A 12,979-nucleotide genomic window follows, 5' to 3' on the forward strand; every position below is an offset into this window, starting at 1 on the left:
CAAGACCATTGCTAATCTCCCTCGATCAGGGGCTCCATGCAAGATCTCAGCCCGTGGGGTCAAAATGTTCATAAGAACGGTGAGCAAAAATCCCAGAACCACACGGGGGGACCTAGTGAATGACCTGCAGAAAGCTGGGACCAATGTTACAAAGGCTACCGTCAGTAACACACTACGCCACCAGGGACTCAGATCTTGCAGTGCCAGACATGTTCCCCTGCTTAAGCCAGTACATATCCGGGTGCGTCTGAAGTTTGCTAAAGAGCATTCGGATGTTCTGGAAGAGTTTTGTGAGAATGTCTTATGGTCAGATGAAACCAAAGTAGAACTGTTTGGTACAAACACAACTCGTTGTGTTTGGAAGAGAGTGAATGCTGAGTTGCATCCAAAGAACACCATACCAACTGTGAAGCATGGGGGTGGCAACATCATGCTTTGGGGCTGTTTCTCTGCAAAGGGACTAGGACGACATGTGTACATGAAAGAATGAATGGGGCCGTGTATTGTGAGATTTTGAGTGGAAACCTCCTTCCATCAGCAAGGGCATTGAAGATGAAACGTGGCTGGGTCATTCAGCATGACAATGATCCCAAGCACACTGCCAGGGCAACAAAGGAGTGGCTTCGTAAGAAGCATTTCAAGGTCCTGGAGTGGCCTAGCCAGTCTCCAGATCTCAACCCCATAGAAAACCTTTGGAGGGAGTTGAAAGTCTGTGTTGCCCGCCGACAGCCCCAAAACATGGGCCAACATACCAGCAACGGTGTGTGCCAACCTTGTGAAGACTTACAGAAAACGTTTGACCTCTGTCATTGCCAACAAAGGATATATAACAAAGTATTGAGATGAACTTTTGTTATTGACCAAATACGTATTTTCCACCATTATTTGCAAATAAATTCTTTAAAAATCAGACAATGTGATTTTCTGATTTTTTTTTCTCATTTTGTCTCTCATAGTTGAGGTCTACCTATGATGTCAATTACAGGCCTCTCTATCTTTTTAAGTGGGAGAACTTGCACAATTGGTGACTGACTAAGTACTTTTGTCCCCCCACTGTATCTATTATTTTATTTTAATTTGTCATTTTTTTCTAATGCTTCTATTTATCCTGTCTTTAATCTTAAATTTACTATGTGATCAGATAGTTGTTATAAATATTGCATTGCTATTTGTACCATGAATGACTGGGCATGTGACAAATAAACTTTAATTGAGTTCATATGTTTTACAGTAAAAGCTAGCCAGGCTCCAAGTTTTTGGGTTTTGGCTTCCAGTCCACATAAAAAAACTAAGCTTATTGAAAACGCTCTCCAAGGTGGATATTATGTAAAACAGTTTTAAGTGTTGTTGTGTGGACAGGGAAAAGAGCTTCATGAAAATGCTGAATCTCAAATACATTCTTACTTAAGATTTCCTCATGAGTAATTGTAAATACAATTACAAATGAAAATGAAAAATGTTATGCTTAGATTTAGAATCTTTATATCTATCTGAATAGTACAGTACATAAAGTAGTGAGAATTCTCTCTCTTTATGAGGTACTATAGCCTCATACAGGGCTAGCATGTTCATTCAAGACTTTTGATCTTTGTGTAGAAGGTAATATTTTCTAAAAACAGGGGGAGGGAAATCTTTGTTTTGACAAAGATTCTAAAGATGTTTTAACAGACATTTGCTAAGCTTCCTAAAGTAAACAACTCTCCTTTATGTCCTCCATATGCATTAAAGATAAGTAACTGGAAGTTTTTATGTTCAGATTTTTAAATGAAAGATAGTTACCACTAGCCTCTTTATCTGTTTTACAGTTAAGAAACGTTATAACAAACCCACCCGTGTGGAGGCTGGCTGTCTTTGAATATGATGTTTTTAAACAGTGCTCCATTACTGCCAACAAGAGGAATATTACATTTATATCAATGTGAATTCTGCAACTGGTGCTGTTATGACTTTACATGCCAAGAAATATCTGTCCTATTGCTGTGAAATTTGATAATATTAATTGCTAATAAAAATAAACAATAAATAATAAAAATTGCTATGAAAACATAATCATAACCACATCAAACTTGTTTAAAAGAATCAGAAATCCATGCCTTGTCTGAGCCTATCCCCATGCTGTACGTATATTCTAAATATTCTAAATATATTATATTCTAAATAACTAAATATTCATTCAAATTTAATATTGGTAACTTTATTGTGTGTGTGTGTGGGGGGGTGACCCTCTTCTTATGCCACTGGTTTTCTGAAATGAAAAAGAGGTATTGTGGCATCTCTAAATATAACAAGTTCTCGTACAGATCTACAAAGTCATTAGATTTTCTGAATCGACTGCAGTAGAGTGTTTCATACTGCATAAGCACACAAAACAAATGTAATATCTTCCCTGTTGACAGACTGTACTTTGACCTCGTTCACTCGTAGCACAATCCAGCCTTCCGATTCAATATAAAAAATGAGTTATGTCTTCCTGTAATGGTTTATCAAAGGCGTGGAATAGTGTCTACATTAAGACACATGGAGGGGAAAGAAATGAACAATAAAAGGATGTGTGCATTAATAGTGCAAGTGCAGATGCCAGCCTCACTTCCCTTGAGGATGGCCCCCACTCTGGGAACGGAATTGTGGGAATGGACAGTTGCCATGGCGTGCATTCCGTACATTCACGTGACCATTTGTGTGTGTGTGTGTGTTTCATCCACCGTTTTTCTCCCCAGTGTGTATCAGTGAGCGTGTTTTCCCAGAATACAGCTGTAAATCAAAGTGCGGGAGAAGTCAGTGTGGGAAAATGTCTGGTCTCAAGCATGTTCACACAGACACACACACACAGGCATATACACACAGAGGACATGAATTTATTAGAATTTAATTGTGTCAAAGATGCCCCTCCCCTTCAGTTTGTTTACATAAATCCAGAGCTACTCTTGGCACTGGCTTTTAAACCCACAGAGTTCACCCTTTTGCCCTTTACTATGCACACACTCACGCATATATGTCCATTCCACAGTGTTTAGAATGTTCAAGTTCTTAGTAACTGCTTATAATAATAATAATAATAATAATAATAATAATAGCAGTACAAAACATTTGTGATTAAAACTATTGATCTTGATTTGTATAAAACTGATGATGCTGATGATTGTTTTTCTTATTTTAATGTACCGGGAATAAAAAGGTTGAATATACTCAGGGTTAAATCTGCCCAGTGACACACACACAAGCATACACACACAGGTAAAAATTTGCCTGAAAGTTGCAGAAGTCAGTGTGACAGGTTCTCCTGAGGGAAACCAGTGGAGTCATGAGCCATATATAGATGTGTTAGTCATCAGGTATGATTAAACTTATAACTCACTCTCTCTGGGCCTTTGTTTTTTTTTTCTTTTTGCTTCACTTCTCTTACACTGATATTATTGTTAAAATAACTAATAGGCCTGTATACAGTGATAACAGTGTACTTACTAGTATACAATTTACTAGTATATATTTAAATGTTAAAATGAAGACACCAAAATGTTTATTTACACAGGTTTCAGGTATTCAATATTTCAGGTACTTTTCATGTACACACTTTTCTTAACGATGTTTATTATAATATTTATTTTTGATTCTAAAGCTTTACAGTCATTCTGCAACCATTTACAGGGTTACACATTTAAGACATTTTTACATCTTCCTTATTAGATCTTCCTTATTGATCTGAATTGTAAGAAGGTGCACAGAACTAATACATTATTACATTTTATTTTTTCTCTGCAAGAAAATGGGATGTTTAACAAATATAAAAATCAGGCTAAACCATGTTCAGTGTCCTTATAAAATGCTTCATGTACATGTTTTTAATAACTGCAGTTGAATTCTCTGTACAAATGCAAGTTATTATTATTATTGGCATCAATGGCCTTCTGTTAATTAACTTTGTTGCTTGACAAAAAAGGTTTATTGTGGTAATGCGGTGTAATAAATGTACTTCTTAATTGAACAATGGTGTATTTTACCATATTGGAATTTGTGTGTTTCATAAAAGCAATAATCTGCTTTGGGTCCATATTTTGTCCACTGAAATTCGCAGAATAAAAAAAAAAATTCAAAACATAGAAAGAAGAAAATACAACATTAATGACAATATTCAATGACAAGGACATTAAATATCTTGACATATTGCCTTCATGTGTTCCCACCTTCCCACCTGATCTTCAGGGACATGAAAGATGTCCATCCTATTATATTACCTAAGACAATTTGGGGAACTAATGTTAGCTACATTGATTTTTGTTTGATTATAAACCAAATTTGTTTATAAATGAAACCAAAACCAAAATTGTTTATTTGTTATGTGTGTGCTGTTGAATGACACTTTTTTCTGTCAGTGACTGTAGCATCTCTTACATTCCACACGGGGACAGGCAAACTATAACGATAAAATAACTGTAAAACATATTGCTTTAGTTATTATTATAAGCATTTCTTCCAGAAATATAGAAATGATGACACCAACAACCTTTGAGTGCTATATTCAGAGCTTCTCTCCCCTCTCTATCTCCCCTTCCCAGTTTTTCTGTGTCCAGGCATCCTGAAAGGTGTATACCAGAGCGAGCACCTGTTTGAGTCGGACCACCAGTCGGGATCGTGGTGCAAGGATCCCCTGCAGTCATCCAACAAGATTTACTACATGCCCTGGACCCCATACCGCACGGACACCCTAACAGAATATTCATCCAAAGAGGACTTCATAGCTGGCCGTCCCACCACCACATACAAACTGCCCCACCGGGTCGATGGCACAGGCTTTGTGGTGTACGATGGTGCACTGTTCTTTAACAAGGAGCGAACACGCAACATTGTCAAGTTCGACCTGCGAACACGCATCAAGAGCGGAGAGGCCATTATCGCAAACGCAAACTACCACGACACCTCACCCTACCGCTGGGGGGGCAAGTCTGACATTGACCTGGCAGTGGATGAGAACGGCCTGTGGGTCATTTATGCCACTGAGCAGAACAATGGCCGTATCGTGGTCAGCCAGTTAAACCCTTATACTCTCCGCATTGAAGGATCGTGGGACACCACATATGATAAGCGTTCAGCCTCCAACGCCTTCATGATATGCGGGGTCCTATACGTGGTCAAGAGTGTCTATGAGGATGATGACAATGAAGCATCAGGGAACAAGATTGATTACATGTACAGCACGGAAAAGAGTCGCGAGACTCACATCAACATCCCCTTCCCCAACTCCTACCAGTACATTGCTGCTGTGGACTACAACCCGCGGGACAACCTGCTGTATGTCTGGAATAACTACCACGTTGTCAAGTACTCGCTGGATTTTGGCAACAATGACAACAGATTGGGCTTCGGTAAGTGTCTTTTCTAAGCTTGATTGACTGCTTTAGGCTGAATGTGTTATTTTACCTCAACTTTCAATATAGTTTGATTTAGTTTTGTTTTGGAAAATGCAGTTGGTGCCTATCAGTGTGCAAAATACCCTACAACAAAGGGAGGGGGGGTGGCATTAGGGTACAAAAATGACTCATCACAAAGCAAAAATCTTTGCTTGACTACATGTGTGTGAATGAGTGTCTAAGATAACACAATGCAGTTTTTAGATTTAGGCCCATTTTTCTTTACTAAATTCTTTTAATTTGGCTAATTTTGGCATGAACTGCTCATTTAAGGTTTTGCCAAGGCATCGCAATTGGATCCAAATTAGGAATTTGACTTGACCATTCCAAAACCTTAATTTTGTTTCTTTCAAGCTATTCAGAGATGGGCTTGTTTGTTTGCTTCAGATCATTGTCCTGCTGCATAGCCCAATTGTGCACAAGCTTTAGGTCATAAACTGACAGGCAGACATTTTCCTTCAGGATTTTCTGATAGCTAAGTCGTCCAGGTCCTGCTGACCAAAAGCAAAGAACACACAAAGCAGCCCCAGACCAAACCTTTCCCATAGTTGCCATAATTGCCCAGGGTCTTTCCTATTGTGTAATCTTTATATTTTAAAATTAGTTGGATGATCTAAAACATTTAAATGTGACAAATATGCAAAAAGGGATTTGGCAAGGGGAATTGGCAAGGGGCTAGCACTTGTTTACTGTATATATGTTTATCCTATACAACCCCTCTCAAAACAGCTTTTCACGTCCAAGTGAGTAAAGAATCCCATGGTGTTACATTAGAAGAAGCAAAAACTCTTTGCCATCGTAGAAAAGGTAAAGCAAAATCACACAGATGTGTAAGATACTAGCCCTTAGCAGTTGCATATGCTCATCTTTTCTAGAACATTTAAAGGGTTTGAATGGAAAAAAACGTAAACGTACATGTAAGACAATATGCCTTATGAGTTGGAGAATTAATTTTAGACAGATGTGGTTTTCTAGTGCAGAGTTTCTCAGCTTCACTCCTAAAACGTACTGCACTACATAAATTGGTTTCTCTGGTTAAAACATATTATATTATGAGCTAATTAATCCCTTCTCGTTCTGAGCTGAGCGAGGTGTGTACAGCAGAGCAAAGCACTTAAATATGCAGTGCAGGGGGTGCTCCAAGACTGGAGTGTGAGAACACAGAATTAGCGGGAGTCTCTTGTCATTTCTGGATTCTGTTGCCTTTTGCAGGTGAATCATTCACAAAGCCTTAATGCGACTCAACTCAGTCCTGGATCACAGGGCTTGAGATTAGTACAGCATGGTTGGGAGAACTGTGCAGTCATGCAACAGAACTCATATATGCAGTGTTGCGTATCGCCACTGTCATGCAAAAACTCATTTTGACGTTGTTCTTTACACTGTCGCATAATTTTATGATGAATAGATATTAAAAATATTATATTAGGTCTCAATATTATATAGATCTACATAGATAATGTTTCAATAATAGATCATATCTCTATAATATCTATGTTCTGTAGATATTATATTAAATATTATGCATATTATATGTTAAAGAAATGCTCCAAAATAGCTTTTTACTTCAAACATTAATGTTAAGAAGGTATTTCCTTCTCATGTAAAGTTGTCATTTTATAGATACAAAGTTTTTGAGTGATAGCAGCAATATATTACTACACACAGCTAACTCAAGGCATCACATTAACCTTCAACCTTCCAGCACCGTTAGCACTGTGTACTATAGAAAGGTCCTACACAGCCACATACTTATGTGGGGTTCACATGGGTAGAACATGGGCTAGATAGGCATGGGCTCTGAGTGGGCTTCCTAAACCAGGAGGGGTTAAGCATGGGCCAAATCTGGGTTGTACGCTGCACAAAGGGGCCCTATTGTTACAGCCCACCATAATCTCACATGGGTCCCATCTAGGCCCATTTGTGCAGCGTACAACCCAGATTGGGCCCATGCTTAACCCCTCCTGGTCCCATCACTGACCCTGGGGGGCATCCTTACGTGGGGACAACATGGAACCTGAAGACAAAACTTTCCAGAAATTATGGGGGGGAAGGGCATGTAGGTTAATTAGTGGTTTTGAACTGTAAATCGGATTACTATCACCTGAAAAAACATTGGAGTTGTTCACAGTGAATCGTTTTACACAACCACTCTGAATGACATTGCTCACATTTCAATGAATGAATTAAGCGGAAATTTCAGAAGATCCCATTTAAAGGCAACATCAGTTAATGATACCCTCTTACCACCTGGAGAAGATAAGGTTGAGGTTGTGACTGTTATTAGAACACACTTTGTCTCCAAGTAGTTTTACAGAAATCCAGAAAACCAACAAGCAAATTGAGGTCAGCAGTGGCAGGAAACACTCTAAAGAATGAGAAAAGCATATTGTGAATATATTAAGAGTCAAGACTCAAAATGGTAACCCGTTCTGTTCCTGTATGTTAGATTTTATGGACAAATAAAGTAGATTCTGAATAAATGTATAGCTGCATATTGACTCAAAGTAAATATGCATTTGATATTACTGTTTCAGTTTTAGATCAGTCTTCTCCACTACCTACAAAAAAGTTCCTGTCTGGAAATAACGCACTTCACCAACAAATTTGTGTGATATAAAACTGTGAAAATTTACTGTAAAAATCTTTAATACTGGACAACGTCTTTTAAGGTTAAAGGTAGACCTGCAGCTCACCCTAGTTTGAAACTCCTAAGGTGTGGGCGTGTAGATGTGTGTCTTCGTAGCTTCTTGTTAATGACCATACTTGTGTATTAGCATCCTCAGGATCAAAGCTTCTGTTCATGTGCAATGCATGTGTGTGTGATTAGAGTGGGAGTATTAGCTCGCTAAGCTAATGCAGATCAGAGCGCATCTAATAGTCATATCAAAGAGAATATTGATATAACCACACCAGCTTTGTGCAGTTTGGGCTTTAATTAGATCAATCTGATCAGTGTTTCATTAATATTTAAAAGTTGGCCCTGCAGTTCACCTGAAAAGCAGAGGAACACAAAGACACAGACTCTTTGAAGCTTGGCATAGAAAGCAGTCCGCCACATTCAGTTCTGGCTGCATTCAAACACTTTTTGAAGCCTTTTACTGACAGTGAGGTCAGTATGGTGTACTTACCCTGCACCCAGTTTCCAGTTTGTTCGGTACACCTACCTTGTAGCTTCACTCATTGACCGTTTTAGCAGAAATAGTGTAGAGCTTATAAATTGTGCAGCAACAGTGAAAAGTCAGTCACTGTAAAGTGCACTTACGCGGCAGGTGAATCAGATCAACGACAGTGAGTGTCAAAGGCTCTAAATCCTTATTCAGCTTTTCATCTAGATATTCATGCAGTTGTACACCAGTGACACACAGAAATCTAATATGAAACATAATTATCCTGATCTAATGAGATTAGGTTAACCCCTTAACGCACAAAGGCATGTTATTCTGTAAGTACAGGGACTGTTGTACAAACTAGTAAGGTTAATAGAAGTATAGAATAACAAGTCCAGGGTTAATGATAGATACTGGTAGGAGAGGACAAAGTATGGTAATTCTGCTTGTGAATAAAAGTTAATGCTCTCTCAGGAAAATGAAATAATATAATATTGTTTTAATAAACAAGTTCTATTAAGGGAATCTGAGTGGTTGCAGACACGAGAACCATGTTCGTGTCTGCAATAGGGTTAAGCGGTATGATGGTAATAACTGTAATGGTAATTACTGTAATGATGTTATATTTAGTTTAACAATGTACAGACTACATGTTCTTAAAATGTATGTAGGCTATAGGCTACACTACACAATGACTTGAGTAAAGATGCCAAAAGTCTTGTGCCTCTGAGGAGACATCTGGCTCACCTTCTGGATTGGATTGTTGTACTTCACATTTGCCACAGACCCTAGGTGTCCAAAGCACTTCAATACTAGAGAAAAACCAAACAAACCTAAACTAATTTTGCCAGAGTGGGCACAGCATAAATTTAATCTGAGATAATTTTTATGACTCATATATCCTGAACTTACATTGCATTGCCGGCATTTAGCTGACGCTCTTATTCAGAGCGACTTACAAGGTTACTCGTATTACAGAGGTGGGCCAATGTAGTGTTAGGAGTCTTGCCCAAGGACTCTTATTGGTGTAGTGTAGCATAGTCACCCAGACCAGGAATCGAACCCCAGTCTCCCAAGGGTGTGGTAGCTCACTGGCAAGGAAGTGGTGTTATCTGTTGCGCCACACCAACCACATATAAACCCATATGAAACTAATCCAGTCCAAATAGGGCCTTGGTGGGGTCAGCCAGACTTAAGCGTGTTCTGTGGTGAGCTGCATATTTTCAGGCTAACTAAGCTAATGCTAACCAGCTTTTTTTCTCGTGTTTTGCAGCAGTTTAATATATGCTTTGGCTTAACATTGTGGGCATTGTTCACTTAGCTGGTGACTGTGTAAGAATGTCGAAATATTATCAAAACTTTATATTTGTACTTTTCTTTCTTTTTTTTGTACATGTGCTGTATATTTACTGTTACTCAAGCACAGATATATTTTACCTTATCTTATAATTGACTTAATGTGTGAAATAGCTTTCATTGAAAGCAGCTTGTTTGAGACATTACGGTAGCAGGTAAACAAGCAAATCACACTTTTGTCATTTTTTGATTAGGAGATGTATTTTTAGGCACACAGTGTATATAATGTACTATGAACGCCAGCATGCAAAGCTGCTGACGACTGGAAGCGTGACTGCTGTAGTTTTTATGTATCAAGAGGGAAGCAGAGCTGTGAGGAATCAGGCGTCTTTCAGGTCACCCAAGTGAGAAGGAAGAGAGAATCAGACTTAAAGTAGGAACAAAGAGAAAATCTGAGAGGATTGATAGGGATTAAATTCACCCTGCTAAGTGCGTTCTCTCTCCACCTCATCGCTACTCTCTCTCTTTCTTTCCCCCTTTCCCTTTGGATGCCTCTTGCATTCTCCATTTATTCCTTTCTCTATCTTTCTGTCTCTTCTTCTTTTCTCTCTTCTCTCTCTCACACACTTACCAAGATACATTAAAAAGCTTCACTTAAAAGAGTGATTGGAATTAAATTTGTTCCGCTCTGCTGAGCGTGTACACACTTAGCTAAAATGGAGACGCACACAAGTACATATACGCACAAACACTCTCTCTCCCTCTCTCTCTCTCTCTCTCTCTGTCTCTCTCTGTCTCTCTCACCCATTTAAAGACGCCTTTACATAAGTCTGACTTAAAGAAGTGATAGGAATTTAATCTGCTTTGCTTCAAACATGCACTCAACGCATTCTCTCTCTCTCTCTCCTTCTCTTTCTCACACCAACACACTCTTTTAAAGCCTTGCTTGCAAGTCTGATAGTAACGTAATATGCTGAGATAGGCGCAGAGGGTGGGTTAAGTGGAATAGCCTATGTGCTCCGTTAGAAGAGAGTGGAGTTCTATTCTGTTCTTTATTAAATGAGTGGATGTCTTAGACTCTGTTAGAACCTTCAGTACAGCCAATTACAGTGCACAGCACATGGTCAAAACTTTGTTTAAACCGATCGTCATGAACAAGGATGCACCTGGTGCAGTCAGCAGGAAGCCCCACACACAGATCAATCAGTAACGTAGCCACAAGTGCACACAACCGTACACACATACACAGTCGTATACAGTATGCGCACGCCATGAAATATACCAGGTTTATTTACAGAATTAATCTTAAAGTCATTTGGCCAACATTTTCAGATGTCGTTCCAAATTCCTGTTTGTGCTTGTTTAGTGGCACTAGGCTAATGTAGCTAACAAGTAATAGATCATTATGAATTGAAGAATTGTTTTACCTATATCATACATTAGCTTTAAAATGCATCAGTAGTAGTTCAGGTAATCTCAAGTAGGCTTGTTTACGTGGTTTCTGAAAAAATATATATTTTTGTAAATCTGGCAGTGGCTTTTTGCTTTGTGTCAAAAGTCCTTGAGGAATGGACCAATAAAAATTCTCCAAATTACTTGGAATAAAATCTTTTTGCTGTTTACCTTCTCCTGTGAAGTGTGAAGTCAGTTTGGAAATACATATCAGACCAGAACGAATTTCCTCCAACGAAATAAACTAAAATTTCTATATGGTCTTTTTTTTTTTTTTTTTTCTATATGGTCATTTCTTATATGATCCAACATTCAAACAGTGTCAGGTTGTTAATAGTATGTTTCTGACTCCGTTTGAGACACTGTTATCTATACAACCGAATAATAGTGGTATCTGTATTAAGTTGTTAAGTAATCTCAGACAGACGTATTGATGTTTCTGATACTGTATAATACAATGTTGTGTATAAAAAATGTAAAAGTACTGTAAGGTACGCCATAACTAAAAAAAAATAGAATAGTAATATAGAAGAACTAACTATTCATTTAAAAAGCTTAATTGTATCTGCTCTACACATACTACTGAGACTAGCTACATGAAGACAGGTCCGCTGATTGTCATGTCTTCTCTAACACCCTGCAATACACACACTCTCTTACATACGCATGCATGAGCACTCGTATGCATGCGTCTGCTGACAGGAGATGGATGAATGTGGTGCAGTCTTTCCGTGTAGATCTGGTATGATAGGTGTAAGAATTATACAAGTAGCCTCAACAAGGGGACCTGTGCTGTTACTACTGATTAGAGTTCTGAGAGAAGGGTAGTCTTTTTTATTCTCTCCATCGACAACCTGTTTCACTGTATATTTTCCTTTCTATCTGTGTTATCATTCAATTTAGATTTATATCTTTATCGCTATCTTCTTAAAGACATTTCCTGCTTTGTGGGCATTTGATTTTAATTTGCTAAGAAACTGCATAAAGAAGCCTATGGCTGATGACTGTTGGGACAAAGTCTGAAGAGTCTGAGAATATTTATAAAGCTTTGAAATTTGTATCATCTAACCTTATTATATAAATATGATAATGCACTTTGGATTTAAACTCTTTATATGGCTTTCAGTCATGTGTAACTAGGATTTCTACGGAGCCCAGATTACTGTTACCTAAGAGGTATTATGTTCCAGGGACTAATAAGTCTGCTAGCCTGCTTTACTGTAGCTTCTATAACCAGACAGAAAAAATACTGTCCTTGCATTTACCCACCTGGTTAATATAATAGCTGACAGCACACCACAATCAACCAGTTAAGCAAATTAAGATTGAAGACTGCAATTTTCTTATCATATTTACTGCAGTATTCAACTTGTTTTCTTTACGGCAGCCAAAGTCACTGATTTAGCTAGGAATGTAGTAGCTCAGCTGTGCTAGTTTGTAGTTTTGTAGTGCATCACACTGCTCTGTTTAATGTTAAATGTTGCTGTTGAAAAATTAAGCATTGTTCTGTGCTTCATCATGCTAATTGCAATGATGAATGCTTTACATAGACATGTCATGCTAATTACTGCACACAGGCATATAAATACTGGGTTAACATTGCCATGGTGACATTTACATGCGCAAAACACTTTTGTTGTGCACATGCACACACATACAGTGTCCTCTGAGAGTATTAGAACGGCAGGTTACAGTTCTTTTGTGTTTGGTGTACAG

The 12,979-nt window shown here is 38.3% G+C and overlaps 1 protein-coding gene across 7 annotated transcripts in view; it reads left to right on the forward strand.

Annotated features, from left to right (window-relative positions):
* adgrl3.1 (adhesion G protein-coupled receptor L3.1) overlaps nt 1-12,979 on the forward strand; it is a 149,869-nt gene that overhangs the window by 62,985 nt on the left and 73,905 nt on the right. For all 7 annotated transcript variants that reach the window (XM_072670607.1, XM_072670605.1, XM_072670608.1 and 4 more), the window contains exon 6: nt 4,554-5,360. In XM_072670607.1, coding sequence (XP_072526708.1) covers nt 4,554-5,360 — 807 coding nt within the window. The remainder of the gene's footprint in view (nt 1-4,553; nt 5,361-12,979) is intronic.

Source organism: Salminus brasiliensis, chromosome 24 (genome assembly GCF_030463535.1).
Source record: "Salminus brasiliensis chromosome 24, fSalBra1.hap2, whole genome shotgun sequence".
NCBI lineage: Eukaryota > Metazoa > Chordata > Actinopteri > Characiformes > Bryconidae > Salminus > Salminus brasiliensis.